Source organism: Acanthopagrus latus, chromosome 22 (genome assembly GCF_904848185.1).
Source record: "Acanthopagrus latus isolate v.2019 chromosome 22, fAcaLat1.1, whole genome shotgun sequence".
NCBI classification, from domain to species: domain Eukaryota; kingdom Metazoa; phylum Chordata; class Actinopteri; order Spariformes; family Sparidae; genus Acanthopagrus; species Acanthopagrus latus.
Genome location: NC_051060.1, coordinates 14,642,589 through 14,659,163, shown reverse-complemented (window position 1 = coordinate 14,659,163; position 16,575 = coordinate 14,642,589). Strand labels below are relative to the sequence as shown.

Genomic DNA, 16,575 nt, shown 5'->3' with positions numbered 1-16,575 from the left:
GCCCTCCTTCATAGCAGGAGTCCATTAAGATTAGATAGGTTCAGATAATTCAGCAATCAGTTACCTTAGCAACAGATAATACAACACATCCTTGAGGCATGGCTATCACTTACACTGGCAGGGGATCTTAATTTAGTGAAACACTGGTTGCTGTTATACTTGTAATACATCAATATATAAAATTACATTCTGTACCTCAAAGCTTTCAATAATGTGGCAAAACTACAGAATGGCTTAAACAAAGTTAAATCTGTGAACACTGATTTAAATGTTTTATATAGCATGGTTCTTTGTCTTTTGTCTGTTCTTTGTCATTATTTTCAGTCATTGGTCTTAATCATTGTTATTAGACATGGTTATTAAAATCTGTCTGCAGTGGCTGCTTGTCTGTGTCTGTGAGAGTCAGAATCAGGGACAAGGACTATACATTAAACACATATATACATTCCATTGGTTGCATATCTTTTCTCATGGTGGAGTGACTGATGAATGACACCGCAGAACGTCAGTGCTCACAGAAAAATTATTTAAAAAAGAAATCTGAAATCTGCTGATTAAGATTGCATGAAATGATTACAATCTCTAAAACAGCTGCTAATATGGACAATGTGTTAATGCTGTTTTCTCAAATTGTCCAAATGGAATAAACACATATGCTTTTCAATACATTTCCAGATCAAATAAATGTATCAGTAATGTAACGGTTTGCTTTGACAAGAACATCAAAGAAATAAAACAATGGCACACCTTTGCCCCCTTCTCAGCACAATAGGCTTGTCACCTGTCAGATGTGGCACACTATTATCTGTCAATGTATGGATCGGGAGCTGATCAGGATTTTTTCCCGGGAATTGTCCAATTGTCAAATTGTTACAAAAGCGACAGCAGTGTATACAAAGGGAACAAAAGAAGTGTCAGTCGGCATCAACACAGGCATTTTTTTGTATGTTGACACCCTGCCTTACCCTCACTTCTGACAGTTTCTTTTTGATGGAGGCAGAGTCTCCTGATGTATCAGACCAATGCTGCAGCTCCTCTCCAGCAGTCATCAGCCAATCAGTGAGCTCTCTCACAGCCTCCAGGTATTCTTGGTGTTCCAACACCACGGCCTGAGCTAGACGTACCCGCTCCTAAAGACACATAATGAAAAACAATCAATCTAAAATAACAGTGCACGGATTCAGTTGTAATATTACTGAAATAGTTCTTTAAATTTGGGAGACTTAAAGTTTTTCTCATCAAATTAAGATGAAGAAACCGTATACCTCCACCAGGGTAGTGAGGTCATCAAACTGTGCCTGCAGCTGGGTGCGGGCGCCATGGTTAAAGCTGGCATCACCAGTCTTCTTGAACAGTTCTCTGGCTTTTTCTTCCAGGCTGGACAGCGCCACCTGGTGGTCTTCCAGGTCAGCCAGAAGGGCTCGAAGTCTCTCAAGCTGGGAAGCCTTTTCTCTGGGCCCAGGCTGAGGGGTGAGAGGAGCACACACCTCCCGTTCTACGGCCTCCATCCAGCACCGCAGCTGGGCAGCACTCTCCAGGTATCCTCCCCACTGTGACACGGTCCACTCTAAACGACTGGAAGGAAGACAAGAGATCTCTGTGTTAGATGATAATTGTCATGGGTTGTTGAACTGTGGTCTGACAGACACACTGATTTATTACTTAAAAAACAAAAACAAAACAAGTACTGTATATGCAGATGCAGAAAAATGTGGTAAGTGTGGGTAGAAGTAAGGGATAGTACTATTCAATTAATCCAACTTGTATTGACAAAAAAGTTAAACTCAGATCATTTTGGCACATAAAATCTATAAATTTAATCCTCAAGAGAACATATATTTCATACCAATGTCGTGGGCCAAGAAATATAAATGGTCTGTAATACTGGCTGAGTGCCTCGGACCCCTTTTATTGGGTGGTTCAAACACACGGACACAGATACACACCCACAATTTTCCTTGCCATCTGTTACTCCTGCATTTACAGCGAACGCCAATATCTGCACACTCACACACACACACACACACACCTCTATTTCACCATCTACCCCTCGCCTCCTGTTAGCCCTTTCCCCTTAAAAACCCAAACACACCCCATGTGTGACCCACTGTTTGCCATCCGCCATTGAGTCCCTAATGAGATCATTTTTTCTAGGAGGGGCCGTAATTGCTCAATTAAACACACAAACATTCACACAGACTGATGCATGTGCACTCTGTAATGCATGCACACACACACACAAAAGAAGACACTAAATCAGATACATCAATCAGAGTTATAGAATGAGACAAATACTTCTCATTATGTATTTAACCTAATGGTAATTAATGGCATTGAGACATCAATCTATCACAATGAAAATAACCTCTTCCCTAGAGAGGGGAGTTTTTGGCACAGAGGTAAATGGCCTCTCAAATGTCCAGAGGTAAACGTTTTAATGGCAAACAAAAGGAAAAAAATCACAGTTCACATCTCACAGCAGTACAATGAAATGATGTCAGAATATCAAGTTCAAGGGAGAGTGACTTCTTTAGAATCACAATGTATGAATAGCTTTAATTGCACAGAAGGAGACCAATTCATCACATTAATTTCCAGGAGATGGAACTAGGTGAGCAGTCTACCTGTGGCAGCTCATGGCAGTCACAAGCAACGTGGCCCAAGCGTCCTCCACTTCCTGTAGCTGAGAGCGGACCACTTCCTGTCCAGCGGCTCCATAGCTCCGCAGGGCCAACTCACCCTTACCCATCGCCATATTCAGCTTGACCTCGCCCTCCCCCTTCAAAAGCAGGATGTCCTGTGCAAACAGAGTGGGGTCAGAGTGAACTGGAGATAGACGTCAAAACGTTGAATGAAAAACTTTCTCAAGCAAACAGCCCCCCCTTGTGTTCATTACAAGAACCAAAACTGTAAAATAAATCTTGATTAAGAACAATTTGAGTAAATGTAGTCTTAAAGATTCCAACAACAATCCCTTTATGCGTTTCATCGTACATGTATGTAAACAAATTTACAGATATCTTCAGCCCTCTCACCTGTACAGTCTCCAGCCTCTGCTCTAACTGCTCTTTGGTCCCCATGGTGCTGTCCACTGTACCCAGTCTCTCCTGGATCTCTTCCAGCCAGGCCCACACCCCTTGGAGGGTTTCTCCAAAGGCCTGGCTCTCTTGGCAGCATCGCAGCTTCTCCCTGGCTGTCTTCAGCAGGGCCTGGTGCTCCATCTGGAGCTGGCCTGTCACTCTGACCTCTCCTCCTGACCCCCGGCCTGCCTCAGACAGAGACTGGGCCTCTTGGCACAGACGCTCGATGGACTCCCTTATAAGAAGCAATGATATGTATATTGAATATATATACGATACTGAATATTTAACAGCTCCGTAGTATAATTTCACACACCCACGTACACAGACCTTCTTGCATGCAGTTCCTTATGGAGATTTTCCATCCTCTCCAGCTCTTCTGCGGCATCTGAGACTCCTTGCTGGCTCTCTGCCCCAACAATGGGTTCGCTCTTGAGGCTGACATCCATCTGCTTCAGCCAGTCTTTTATACCCTCCACACAGCCATTAAAACTGAGGAAGAGATGATTAGAGAGGCACATTATCATTATCAAATTCCTTTGCATAAATATATGACACAAATAGAGGGATGACTTACTTTCTAACAAGGTCGATACTCTCTTCCAAGTCTCGCTGGCTCTGTGAGCAGATGTCCAGGTAGCTCCTCCACTCTCTCTGACAGGAGGAGAGATGCTCTTGGACCTGTGCTGCTCCTGCTTTGGGCAGGTGGAGCTTGAGCCTCTCAGCTTCCTCACAAACTCGAGAGAGACGCTCCTCACCCTGTGATGCCTGTTCAACCGACACCTGTGGATGTAGAAGTATGAAAATGTTGCTAATAAAAATGTCCTTGATAATTTCAAGAAATCATAGAGCCAAAAGCCTCAGATGTAGACTTGGATGGTATTAAATAACATTTGGTGTTGTGGTGGTCAAAGTTTGGTTGCATGCCGGAATCAACAAGTGAAGTTAGTGAAAACTGAAAGACCTGAATATGCTTCCTTTAGTTTACAACAATGCTCTAACACCCTGCAGCATGAAACTATCAGTATAAAAGCATGATATATAACAGTACCTTTAGTCTTTGCAACTTGGCAGCAAGGATGGCAACATCTCCTGATTGATTAAAACATTCTTTCAGCTCCAACTTCAGATCTGCAAGCCAGGAGTGGAAGTCTTGGACAAGCTCTGCTTCGAGGAACAGAAAGAGCAGGTAAACTAAAAGCAAATTAAATCTGAGCTGGTCATTTCAGGAAACTAATGTGTGGTGAAATAAAAAGAAAGACGATTGAAGAAGTAGATGAACCAGAAGGAGGGAGAGCAAGAGGAGGCGATGTGTTGATGCAGATGGGAAGTGTGGGCGTGTCCATGCTGTGCAGCGCCACGTTGCCTTGCCAACAAGCCCAAAATGACTCCCTCGAGAGCAGATGTGACGAGAGCCACATTACTCTCCGAGGCACAGGTGTGTGTCTGAGCAATGAGAGCGCACCGGTGTACCAGACAGTGTGTGTCAATGGAGTGTGGTTTGTAGTGGGCGGATTGAGTGTGCTCTGGGGAAAAATGTAGGATAATCAACACTAAATGTGGTGCACCACTAACATGAACAAATTACATCGCATCATGTAGTTGTGCATTGTTTGATTGGGTGATTATGAGATTTTAAGTGCTATTAAAATGTTTGTTTGTCCTTATAAGGGAGGAAGTAATAGTGGCTACCTGAGGGCTGTTACTTTTACATAAACCACTTGTGTATTTGATGGAAGTAAATAAAAATATAGCCCACAAGGAAAGACTTGATTGAACAGAGACTAGCTACAAAATCCAAACTTAAGCACACATTTATATCTCTTACCGTTGAAGTGGAGCTGTAAACCATCCTGCAGGCTGCCCCTGGTCTTGGCACAGCGTTGAGCAACAGCCTCTGTTCGCTTGGCAATGGAGGTGAGGTCAGAGGAGAGGCATGACAGCTCCTGCGAGGGATGAGACCTGCACAGGGCACTCAGGGAGTCTCTAGCTGAGTCCATGTCTGCCCTCTGTTGCTGCACAACGCTCTGCAGATCCTATAAATAAAAGGTAGGACGACATACAAAAACATGCATATTCATAAGCAGAGCTACTAAGAGCAGAGATATACCCAAGGTTATTGCTCAGAATTTAATTTAGGTCCCTGGTTAAAGTAGTGTCCTGCTCTGATAACCACAATAATTATTTTTATTGCATTTCTTTTATATTATGTTTTAAATGATTATTCCTTTGTTATTGTGTTTTTAAATTCCAGTCTTCCAATGCATTTATTCTTTTCAGTAAAGAACTTAAAATTGCGTCTGTGTTTCAAATATGCTATATAAATAAACAAGCCTCGCCTAGTTATGTTGCTGTGGGCAGTCATTTGTATAATTAATGCATCACAACAATATGAACCAAAAGACACTGCAACAGAATTTGTAGAGAAGTAGAGAATTACTGCGCCGTTTCCTTTTGTCTAAGTAGTATTTTTATAAATACTGTATTATATATGTGTTTTTTGAATAACTGTGTTCTTGTCGTGCACTGAAGGAAGTGAAAGTGTCACACCTTAACTGTACCGATGTCTTCAGGAGAAGTGGCTTCAGTGAGGTCAGATAATGAACCCTCAACTGTCTTCAGCCGCTCGGTCATCTGGGATATGAGGTCCTCCAGACGCTGCTTCTGGAAACTGAAGTAGGTCAGAGTGTGTTTGGCCTGGTTGTACACCTCCTGTGCATGGGCCATTTTCTTCCTCAGGTCCGACTCCAATACCTGGTAAAATACGGTTATTTGGTAAAAGTATGTATCCACAGTCCCATACAAGCAACATGTGAACAGTGTGGTTAATGTGAATGTATTATTATTTTACAAAAAATCCTCCCATATTTCTCTTCCTTGCCATCCCCACCTGCATTTGTAATGGGGTTTCCTGCAGCTTGGCTCTCTCTTTCAGCTCCGTCACTCTCTCCTGCAGGGCATCCAGCCTCTGCTCCCTCTTCTCCACCTCAGCCTGGAGATCAAAGTGCAGCACATTTCAGTTAAATCACACACCACTATGAGCAGAATGTTACAACACCATCATCATTCATACAGTATCTCATGCAGACCGTCCACAGCACTCTGACCTGAAAGGTTGCAAGATTAACTTCTGTCTTTTCTTTATCACTGAGGTTGGTGACACTGTCGGTGAGGTCAGCGATGGAGTTGGCGGTCCATTGGTTAATGTCTTGCTCCATGGACTTGAGGTCATCCCATAGAGACACACAGTAGCCGAGTCTCTCTGTGTTGGTTTGTATTCTCTCTGAGACCTGAAGAGAAAAGAGACTGGCAGTCTATCTGAGTACTTAACACAGCTCAATCAACAGGAGAGGTGGGATCTCCCTCTCTTTGTGTTTTCTTCTTCTGTAACAAGGGACAGTGTTTTTTACCGGGAGAGGGAAGGAAAACAGGACTTAATTGGTCTGACAGATGTGGGGATGAGAAGAGAGGGAAAGAGACAGAAAGGCAGATAACATGTCTAGACTTGTTTATATTTCTGTCTCATTTGTGACAGCTGAGCAGCCAACTAAATCCCACTAGAAGAAAATAGAAAATAGGGGGGAAAAAAGGCGGAAATAAATATCATTAAAAGAGGAGAGCAGCGTAAGTGTCTGGTATTGCTGCAGGGTGGACATCATAATTGATTTTTGACAGTAAACAACACCACAAATCTCCTCATACTCTTCATAGTCATTATCATATTTCAGCTCCAGACCTGAGTAAAATAGACAGTTTTCTTTTATTTATTCCACAGGACAATTCATTAGTGTCAGAGAACTCAAAGTATTATTTCACTATATTTAAAGCTTTAGGATGTTAATGTATTAGGGATTTGTTTAAATAAAAAAACAGCCCATTGAATTCACTTGTCACCCATAGCAAGAGTTATTGAGTACCGCTCACCTCCAGCCACTGGTCTCTTAACGTCTCCATGTCTCTCTGGATGGAGCACGCGTCCGAGTTTGGGACTTTCTCCAGCTCTCTCTGCAGGTCCTCAACTGTGCTGATGAGCTGGTCCATGTCTTCCTGTTTATCTCTCAGCTCGGACTGGACCGTGTCATGCTGGAGGGACAGAGAAGAGTGCAGAAAGAATGACAACAGACCACCACTAGAGGGAGAGATATTGTATTAACTGGAGGGGGAATGCAGTTCTGAGAGTTCAGTTCACTGACTGACATGAATCAAAATTGTCACCTTCTAGTTAAAGCTATGAAACTTAACCTTTGGTGATTTTTGTACTAATCAATTGTTCCTGAATGGATTGAGAAAATGCACCTGCTTTTTAAGCTTTGTAAAAAGCTTAAAAAGCAGCTCCTAATAAAAGAGCTCGACTGTGACACATTTGTACTTAATGTATGAATAATAGCTACAACTTACTAAATGCCTCATTTTGAAAAAAAAAAAAAAGCAGAAAGTTCCACAATTAGTAGTTTTCTGAGATAAACTAAAGTTACTGACCCTTGTGAAAGTCCTTTTGGCCTCCTCTGCATTGTGGTTGTGGTCGGGTAGATTGTGAGCAACAGCTTGAGCATTCTCCACAATAGATGTGAGGATCAGCTTCAGGTGTTGGAACTGACGGAGAAGATCCACCACAACTCCGCTCTGCTCCTGACTGCATGAGGAAAGAGTCTGTTGTTAACTGTTGTGTTTTAACTTCCCACTTCTCTAAACTCTGCACAGTAGGACCAAAAACAAACACAGCAAAGGTATTTAAATGAGATGAATAAGTTAAAGTCCCTCTACGCTGCCTGCCCCTCCTCCTTACCCGTTGGTGATCAGAGTCCTGACGCTCTCCCAGGCTGTCTTCACCAGCGCTACCTCCCTGAGAGCCTCACCAGCCAGCTCACTGTCTCTTTGGGCCAGCTGGCTTCCCTTCTCCTCTAACCACCGTTGGGAGTGCTGCAGGGACTGGAGCTCATCCTCCAGCTGGACGAAGAAACGCAGCCTGAGAGAAATAGATGCAGAAGAAAACAATGGGGATTACTAACCTGATTCCAACATAATACATCTCATTTTTCAGGAGTTCTAATTTAACTGAATTTGCCCATTTAGAGTGTGGCATTGTTCATTCATGTAGTGTATATTCTTGAGGAGTTTAAAATGCAGTAGATATCGGAATCAAAAGCTAACGCGATGCATTTGAAAGTGATGGAGCATATTCAACAAAACAAAATATTCAACAGCAAGAAATGTGTTTTCAAAGAGTTGAATCATCTCATCTTGTATGTACAATAAATCCAGTAAAATACAGCTTTTTAATTGCAGATGCAATTCTATTTAAGAAGAGTCAAATGTGAGAGTCTCACAATAAGATTTTAACAAGTGAACATTTCTTATAATAACTTATCTTATCTAAAAATGAAAATTTCGTCTAGCCTACAAAAAGATATATGTGTCTGTTACATACAGTTTAAACTAAATATCCTAATACATACCTGTTTTGAAAGGCCTGTACAGAGCTCTCTCTGGCGCCCTCTTGCCTCGCTTCATCCTCTAGTTTCTTCAAATTCTTCATCACCTCCTCCCTCCTCTCCCTGAAGGAGCTCCATAATGCCCCTAAAGCATCCGCTTCACTCTGCCTCCATCCCACACCCCTCTGAACCTCCTCCAAAGCCATTGTGAGAGCCACTGTTTGTCCCCTTAAAGATGTTCTTCCCTGAGGGTGGCTCACATTTTTTGAGCCCTGCCACTCTGCCCCACACAGGTAAAGGTGTGCTTTGCTCAGCTGCCCGTCTAACCCAACTGCCTCGGCCTCAAGCCTGGCCACATCTTTAGCCACTTCCCCTATCCCACGATGCAGCTCTTCAGCTTTGGAGCGGTCCCAGCTTCCTCTGCCTTCCACTGCCTCGTGGAGACGACGCAAAGCCTTTGTTGCCGCACCATGCTTCTCAAGAAAAGTCTTCAGCTCAGTCAGGCACTCTTTACGAAGGAGCAGGAGACGCTGGGATTCAATGAGGGGCTGGAGGCAGTCCTCCTTCCAACCTTGGAGCTGCTGTTGGGCCTCCGGTGTGGAACAACGAAGCAGGGCGGACTCTTTCTGCTGGAGATTGTCTCTCAGTGATGAATGCTCCTGTAGCTGCACCTCATGCTCCTACAACAAGATCATTCAATTAGCTAAATTTGGATAGGTTCCAACAGTGATCGATATAAACTTGCTTACTGTAATTGCTATAATAAACAGAGCCTGTACAAGACATCACTGCTGACATCAAATTATTGATTTCACACCTTCAGCTTGGTAATTGCAGCCTCAAGATCAGCAATATCAACCTGGGAAGAACTTCTTAAGCTGGACAAGAAGTTTTCACTCCTTTGTGTGAGAGTCAGCAGTGCCTGATCAAACTGCTCCAGCTGAGACAGCTGAGGCTCCAGGAGCTCAAGTCTAAATAAAGACAGTGTGGATGAAGAATATGAGATTTAACAGGGGATATTTATGCAAAACAACTTCAACTGGGGGGAAAAAAGCTGTTAAAATGCTTGAATCCATTACTCCAAAGGTACACAAATGTTAGTTATCTGCATATATAGAAAGTCAGTTGCCTGTGTGATATGCTGGTCTTCAAAGAAGTGCATCTCTCCTGGATTTGTGTCAGATCATCACTGAGCTCTTTGACACGAGCTTGAGGTGCCGTAGGGTATAGACACAGTCCGAGATTGACAAGACCCTGGAGGAGGGCCTCATAGGACGATATCTCCCTCTGCATTTCCTGTATGGTTGAAAGAATATTTAAAAACGTATGCAACACATCCCCCAATCAATGTACGTATAGAACCAGTGTTATATTTACACTCCGTCTTTTAACTATGGTATGTTTTGCTTTGTTGCGTAGAGTTGCTTTTTTTTCTCTCTTTTTCTTGCAAGTTAAAATGTCTGTGTTTAATTGATTTGAATGTCTATGTCATGTATCTAACAAGATAGGCTTATGCCGCTAGATATAAATGACTTACCTGTACATTCAGCAGTTCATTCCTAAGTTTCACTTTGTCTGCAGAGAGCAGCTCAGTGTCTGGACAGCAGACACACTCACATCTGTCCAGCCAGCTTCTCATGGACGAACTCTCCTTTTCAAATCTGTAGAAATCAGTGACGTGAAAAAAATACGTTAAAAGAAAATAAATGTATGCGGCACCATTCTGATAAAAGATTGAAAAAAATGTTGATCTAGCAATAGATTGTTGCCAGCAGCCTGCAATCTCAAAGTATGCATACACAAGCACTGATACTGTCTGTGTTATTTTTTTATCTGACCAAGCCTCAGTATCACTGACAAGGTCATAACGGAGCAACCATATCTTGCCAGAGCACCCAGTGCTGTAAGTAATCCCTCATACATACACCTGCAGGGGAGGAGATGAGGTTTTCTATGGAGGAACACACAGACCCACATGAACCAAGCTTAAGTTTAGCAGCAGAAATATAATAAAAATAAATAATAAAAAATCAAGCACCCAAGCATTAGCACTTTAAATAGCTACTATGCAATTGGTTCCTTATTTTTTTCTTCATGAATAACACAAAGAATAAGAAATAATTGCTCCAGTGAAAGTCTATTGTGTGATCAGAGAAAGTGATAACAAAAGCATGTTATTAGAACAGAACGGCGATGGCTGATGGGGAGAGAGACAGATTGAGTCAAAGACAAGATCTCGCTCTTCCACATCACGCTGAGATGGAATGAATCGGAGAATAAAAGAGGAAATTGGCACAGAGAGGAGGATTCAGCAGAGCGAGCACACTCCCAACAAAAGGGGAAATAGCAATGTTTATACGATCAGAATACAATACGTGTGTGTGCAGGGGCCAAAGTTGACAGGAAAAACAGTCGTGCTCAAAAATGCTTCTTATGCAACATTTCCATTTTTATATTTCCTTTGTTTGTGCGCAAGAGACGAACACCTGACTTTTCAAACACACACCCCCTCTAGGTGTTGGGGGAACAGATCAATACTGTCAGCCCAGCAGAGCATCACAGCAGCCTGGATAAGATCTTGGGTAAACTCCTGATGACTGAGGATTTTCACACAATAACAGAGACACAAAATCTTCTGGGACTTTCTTTGTGATTCTCTCTACAGTATCTCTAACTGTATGCTGTTGTCTTAGGAGCTGGAAAGGATGGCTCATGCCTCTGTATTCAATATAATAAAACATTCAGCAGACTGCTGAGTAATGCTGGAGTACAAGATGCATGAAGGTGAACACATACTGATTATCTTTGTCAGACAAATATACAGGTGTAATATTATTTTATCACTGTAGTTTCTTTTGCAGATGCTCCAAAAATGCATAATACTGGGTCACATTACTATTTACTTTACCTTTGCCACAGTGCTAGAAGGCTCTGTAATGTGGATTGTTTTTCTGTGGCTTTTCCCATAAACTCTCCCTGTTGCCTTTTGAGGTTAGCCACCTCTTCCTCAAGCTGGCTGCCCTCTCCAAGCCTCTTCATCACCGAACACAGAGCCATCAGCCTGGGGTTGAGCTGTTCAACAGCCTCACAGACCTCCTGGATGGATGGAAAAATACAATTTAGGGCTGCAAGCAATGATTACTTTTATTTTCATTATTTTCTTGATTAACTGATTCGCTTGGTCCATAAAATGTCAGAACACTTCAAATAAAAACAGAAATGCCCAAGATGATAACCTTAAATATCTTGATTTGGTCAAAATCCATTATAAATTCAGTTTACAGTCATAGAGATGTAAAGCAACCAGAATATATAGAAAATGTTCACATTTGAGAAGCTGACAAAAAAATGTAGACATTATTTTTTTTACAGTACATTTTAAGATTCAGGTCAGGCTTCAGATTCTGGAGTATGTAGTTAAGTCAACCTCAGATGTCCATAAAACAAATTCCAGATAGCTTTAGTGTTTAAGGCATTCTGCATATGTTTTTACCATATGATCCTGGAGGCTCTTGTAGGTCTCAGATGATGATGTACAGTACGTGATTGGACAGTCCAGCTTCTCTTTAAGTTCACTCATTGTTTTCTTGACCTGATAATGACAAAACTAGATTAAAAAGGAATACACTGATGCTGCAACATCTTGCTTACAATTACTGAGCCAAACTTCTCCACACCTGTTCAAGGTTATCGTTGTATCTCTGCCTATATGACACGCTCTGGTTGAGCTGTCCTCCAAGCTCCTCTACTCTCCCCTTCAACTCTTCCCAGTGACGTCTAATCTGTGCAAGCCGTGCCCGAATATGTCCAGCCTCTCCAGGGGTCACGAACTTCGACAGGGCCTCGCAGTCTGCCTCCATGTGGTCTAGGAGTGCCCGTCTCTCCTCTAAACCTTCCCCAACAGCCTGTCGAGACAGAAAAGCAAAGGAATGATAATCAGGATGAAGAATGGTGAAAGAAAAGCCACTGATAACTCACTCTAGCCTTTTCATTAGCCTGATACAGCCAACGTCATGTTTTATCTTCAATAAATTATTTTATCTAGAGGTTGTCTCTCATCAGGTTTATGGAGGTCTTGAAAATTCAAACACAGAAGTTGGGTAGAGAAGAAAACTGACTGTTGTTTCTGGAGGCAATTGAGTTTTAAACCACAAATCACAAAAACGGCTGCCGCAGGATTTCAGGAAGTACATGTTTTCTCCAGACCTCCATGAGATTGACAGGTCTGAGGTCTGGCAAGCCAAGATTATATTTTTTTCTTCAACACGATCAATTTATTTTCTATATCCTAGTCTTTCCCGCAGCACTGACCCAATTTCCCCTTGGGGTTAGATTAAAACGTCATCTTATTTCATCTTAATCTTAATAACCCTCAGGCTACAGTGATACTGAACATCACAGACACAAGGCTAGACAGCAAGCTACGACAGAAAAATGTGTTGACGATGCATATTTATGTGTGAACTTTATAAGACTATTGATTGTTTGATAATTATTGATTATTGTGCAGAAATTGTAACAAAACTGTGTGTGGTTTTATCTGTTTTACCACTGTGCGATACAAAACAAGGTAAAGAATGATATGTTAGGGAATAATGAGACACTAGACATACCTCCACAGTGCTAATGTGTTGGTCCAGAGGATCTAAGGAGGAGGTGGAGCTGACACCCTCCAACTCCCTCTCTTTCTCATTGATCCACAGAGAGAAGGCTTCTGATTCACTGCTGAATCGCTCCCACCACATACACATCATCTCCAGCTGGACAACACTAGAAGACACAATTAGGCATTCTGTAAAAGGTACTGTATCTAGATGGGAACGTTCTCAGAACAAGAACAGACAAGCACATACCTGTGCAAACAGCAGGGGGACAGTACATTTTGTTAAAATATATAAAAATATATATAAAATAATATTACAATTAGGCAGATTATCAAAGGCTTAGGATGGGACATACTTCTTGTTGAGGTGGTCTTGAAGTTGTTTGATTTCCTCTCTGGTGGACTGAGCCTGCTGTAAAAGAAGAGTCTGATTCTTCGGGCCAAGCTGAATATCTGTCGTCTTCTCCAGGAGGAGATCCGCCCGAACAGAGCACTCCTCAACCTTTACAAAGAGTTCCTACACACAAGACAGAGGCCATAATATTGTATGAGCAAATACAGAGCATATACCACACACACACACACACACACACATTTTACAAACACACCTTGTTATGCTCCAGTTCAGTTTTCAAGCTGTCCAGGCTGTTGAAAATGAGCTCTTTCTGCAGCTCATTGTTGGTATTGGTGATAAACCTCCAAACCGTTTCTCTTTCTGCTTCAAAATTCTGCCAGCAGCTCAGAGTTGCCTTTAAATGATGAAGAAATAGCAGAATTATGTCAGAGGCGTTTCATATACTACATGTACACAAAGACGGCGAACGGTTGTGTCCTTCTACACATAAAACAAATCGTTTAGGAACTAATATTACACCAAAATAATCTCTGGCCTTGCTATAATTCTCGATTATCCAACAAAGTTTTCCTAATTTGAGTTAAAATTAATAATAATAATATAATAATATATACATATTTTAAATATTTTCAGTGTGAAAAATGCCTTCAGGAAACTTCATTTGAACCAACTAAGAATAAACATTGCCGGATACTAAAACCACTAACATTTATCCCTGGTGTTATGGAGTGTAAAATTGATGGTGTTTTACAGTGGCTTTCCCTTCAAAAATGAATCTCAGACATTTTCATGGAGAACCATGTTGATTTTCTGATCAATTCGAGGACAGTGATAGAAGTGTATAAACAAGTGCCTCGACAACAGACACAAACAAAATTAACACTCCACATACCAATCAATATCTAGTTAAGGTCAACATGGGCCGATCAATGATCACTGCAGGAGGCTTGTGTGTAACCATTAGCACAATGACACGTGAGAAAAATCCACACTCGGTCTACCTGCAGGTTGTGTTCCTTTGCCCCGGATTTAAGGTCAACCTCGCCGAAAGCTCCCTCCAGCTCATGTAAAGACTGACTGAGCCCCTCCGCTTTCTGCAGTTGGCGGCAGTGGGACACCAGAAGCTCCGCCTCTCTCCTGTTCGCATGCAGGCGCTTTAGGTGTTGCTATAACACACATCGACAAGAAAACATCATGTCAGATGACAACTTTACAGCAAAACAAAATACATGGCTTGATGACACTGTAAACTGTGGGATCATGGCAGCTGATGTCTTCTTGTTAGTCACATTCACCTGTGTTCAATGCTATATGCTAATTGACTAATTTGTGTCAACTGATGTGTTCTTGTGATGGATGCGTCTGTTAATCACCATCACTGCTCTCTCTGCACTATATATACCTGGTGAATAAGGTAAAGTTGTTTGGCCTCCTCCAGGCCCTCAGCATCCAGGATCCTGCTGGTCTGTTCCTCAGCCTCCTTTCGCTCTCTCAGAACCTCCTCCAGTGCAGCACGAACCTCTTCCCCCAGATCGTCATACTGTAACATGGTGGAGCCCTCCTCACTCCACTGTGAATGAGTAAGGCAAACGATCAGCTGGAAAGATTAATTGAGAAAACAGCAGAGAATAAAAACACATTTTTAGCGTCATATATACCTGACAGAGTGAAGAAAAGAGAGCCCTCAGGTCGGTTGAGAGTTTGGCCAAGGCTGCTCTCTGCCTCTGCACCTCCAGTTCAGAGCTAACCTCAGACAGCCCAGCGAGGCGGCTCTTAAGCCACAACAGGCTCTCCTCTTGGGCATCTATGGCTTCCTGCAGTGCCTGAATATGGTGGAAGAAAAAAAAGATATTGAATGTGGGTTTACTGAGGTTGAGCAGATTTGAGTCATACTCTGCACCTACAGCAGCACATATGATGTGTTATCTCACCTGAACAGCAGCATCTACTTGCCCCTGATGGCTGGAACTTCTTGCTGTCTCTTTCAAGAGCCTCACCTGTCTCTTCTGAGATGAGAGCCAATCAGAGAGCTCACAGAACCTAGGAAAACGGAACAACTACTTTGAACCTCCGTAGAGTGATGGAAGTGTCAGACTTTAAGATGTCGGTGACAGTGTGACGCTGTCTTTGAATTTCTGACTTCTTTTTACCTGTCATTCCATTCTTTCCATTTATCAGGGTGCTGCTCCAGCTTAAGGTGGGTGCTCTTGATTTGCTCTGCAACCTCTTCTACAACCTTTCTGGTGGAATCTAGCGTTCGGTAAGCCGGGTCGTTGTCTGGCAACTTGTGACACAGATCCTCCATGTTCCTAATCCTCTTCTCACACAAAATCATAGGTCTGCGTTCCCTGAAAAACGTCTGGAGATAAGAAAGAAGAAAATGTTGAAATGATGAATATGATGTTAAGTGATCTGATCTTTCTTTTACTCTCACTCTTGGTTTAATCTGTCTCAATTTTCTACCCAAAACCCGAGGCTCACTCTGTGCTCTTTGATCACACGCTCGCTGGTGCAGGTGCCAGACAGGGCTTGCATTTCTCTGTCCAACTCTGCTCTGCAGTCTTGTATGATCACAGCCACTCGAATTTGCTCTACCTCCACTTTCAGACGAAGCAGGTGAGACGGAACCTCAGCCTGAATGTCCTGTAGAGAAGAGACACAAAAAATAGGGGACATGGTCGATAACGTATACAGCATTATAAACATGAGTTTCAGTCTCATATTGCTTAATCTGAGAAAACTGTGAGAGACTAAATATCCTCCAGAGTAAAGTAAACATCAAGAATGTCGCAGTTAAATTGAACCAGTCCAGGTTAATTGGAAACAGACTCCAGAGTAAACCCAATTAAAGCCAAGGCCTCTCTGGTTAAGTTAATGAAGTATCGGCTACGTGCCTCCAGAGATGTACAGTAATTAGTGAGGCTGTTAAAGCATTTTGACCCCTGACCTTCCAGTGTTTGTGCAGCCTGCGGACAGTTTCTTGCAACCCCTGTTGCTCCTCCTGTGGGAGGATGTCAGTCAGCTCATCACATGCCTTCAAGAACACGCTCAGCAGCCGCTGGTCCAGCTGACTAAAAAAATCCTGTGGTGGAAAAAAAATAAAAA

At 42.4% G+C, this 16,575-nt stretch overlaps 1 protein-coding gene across 8 annotated transcripts in view; it reads right to left on the bottom strand.

Annotated features, from left to right (window-relative positions):
- Positions 1–16,575, bottom strand: part of syne1a (spectrin repeat containing, nuclear envelope 1a) — a 126,311-nt gene that overhangs the window by 73,936 nt on the left and 35,800 nt on the right. For all 8 annotated transcript variants that reach the window (XM_037085984.1, XM_037085980.1, XM_037085983.1 and 5 more), the window contains 31 exons: positions 16,418–16,552; positions 15,952–16,113; positions 15,621–15,829; positions 15,402–15,510; positions 15,129–15,293; positions 14,873–15,040; positions 14,472–14,636; positions 13,724–13,864; positions 13,472–13,632; positions 13,126–13,282; positions 12,190–12,417; positions 12,006–12,104; positions 11,421–11,608; positions 10,050–10,173; positions 9,642–9,808; positions 9,330–9,483; positions 8,537–9,192; positions 7,867–8,046; positions 7,560–7,713; positions 7,005–7,163; positions 6,188–6,370; positions 5,971–6,072; positions 5,631–5,834; positions 4,909–5,116; positions 4,132–4,244; positions 3,658–3,863; positions 3,411–3,572; positions 3,036–3,315; positions 2,625–2,797; positions 1,266–1,575; positions 966–1,130 (listed from right to left, as the gene is read on the bottom strand). In XM_037085984.1, coding sequence (XP_036941879.1) covers positions 966–1,130; positions 1,266–1,575; positions 2,625–2,797; positions 3,036–3,315; positions 3,411–3,572; positions 3,658–3,863; positions 4,132–4,244; positions 4,909–5,116; positions 5,631–5,834; positions 5,971–6,072; positions 6,188–6,370; positions 7,005–7,163; positions 7,560–7,713; positions 7,867–8,046; positions 8,537–9,192; positions 9,330–9,483; positions 9,642–9,808; positions 10,050–10,173; positions 11,421–11,608; positions 12,006–12,104; positions 12,190–12,417; positions 13,126–13,282; positions 13,472–13,632; positions 13,724–13,864; positions 14,472–14,636; positions 14,873–15,040; positions 15,129–15,293; positions 15,402–15,510; positions 15,621–15,829; positions 15,952–16,113; positions 16,418–16,552 — 5,787 coding nt within the window. The remainder of the gene's footprint in view (positions 1–965; positions 1,131–1,265; positions 1,576–2,624; positions 2,798–3,035; positions 3,316–3,410; positions 3,573–3,657; positions 3,864–4,131; positions 4,245–4,908; positions 5,117–5,630; positions 5,835–5,970; positions 6,073–6,187; positions 6,371–7,004; positions 7,164–7,559; positions 7,714–7,866; positions 8,047–8,536; positions 9,193–9,329; positions 9,484–9,641; positions 9,809–10,049; positions 10,174–11,420; positions 11,609–12,005; positions 12,105–12,189; positions 12,418–13,125; positions 13,283–13,471; positions 13,633–13,723; positions 13,865–14,471; positions 14,637–14,872; positions 15,041–15,128; positions 15,294–15,401; positions 15,511–15,620; positions 15,830–15,951; positions 16,114–16,417; positions 16,553–16,575) is intronic.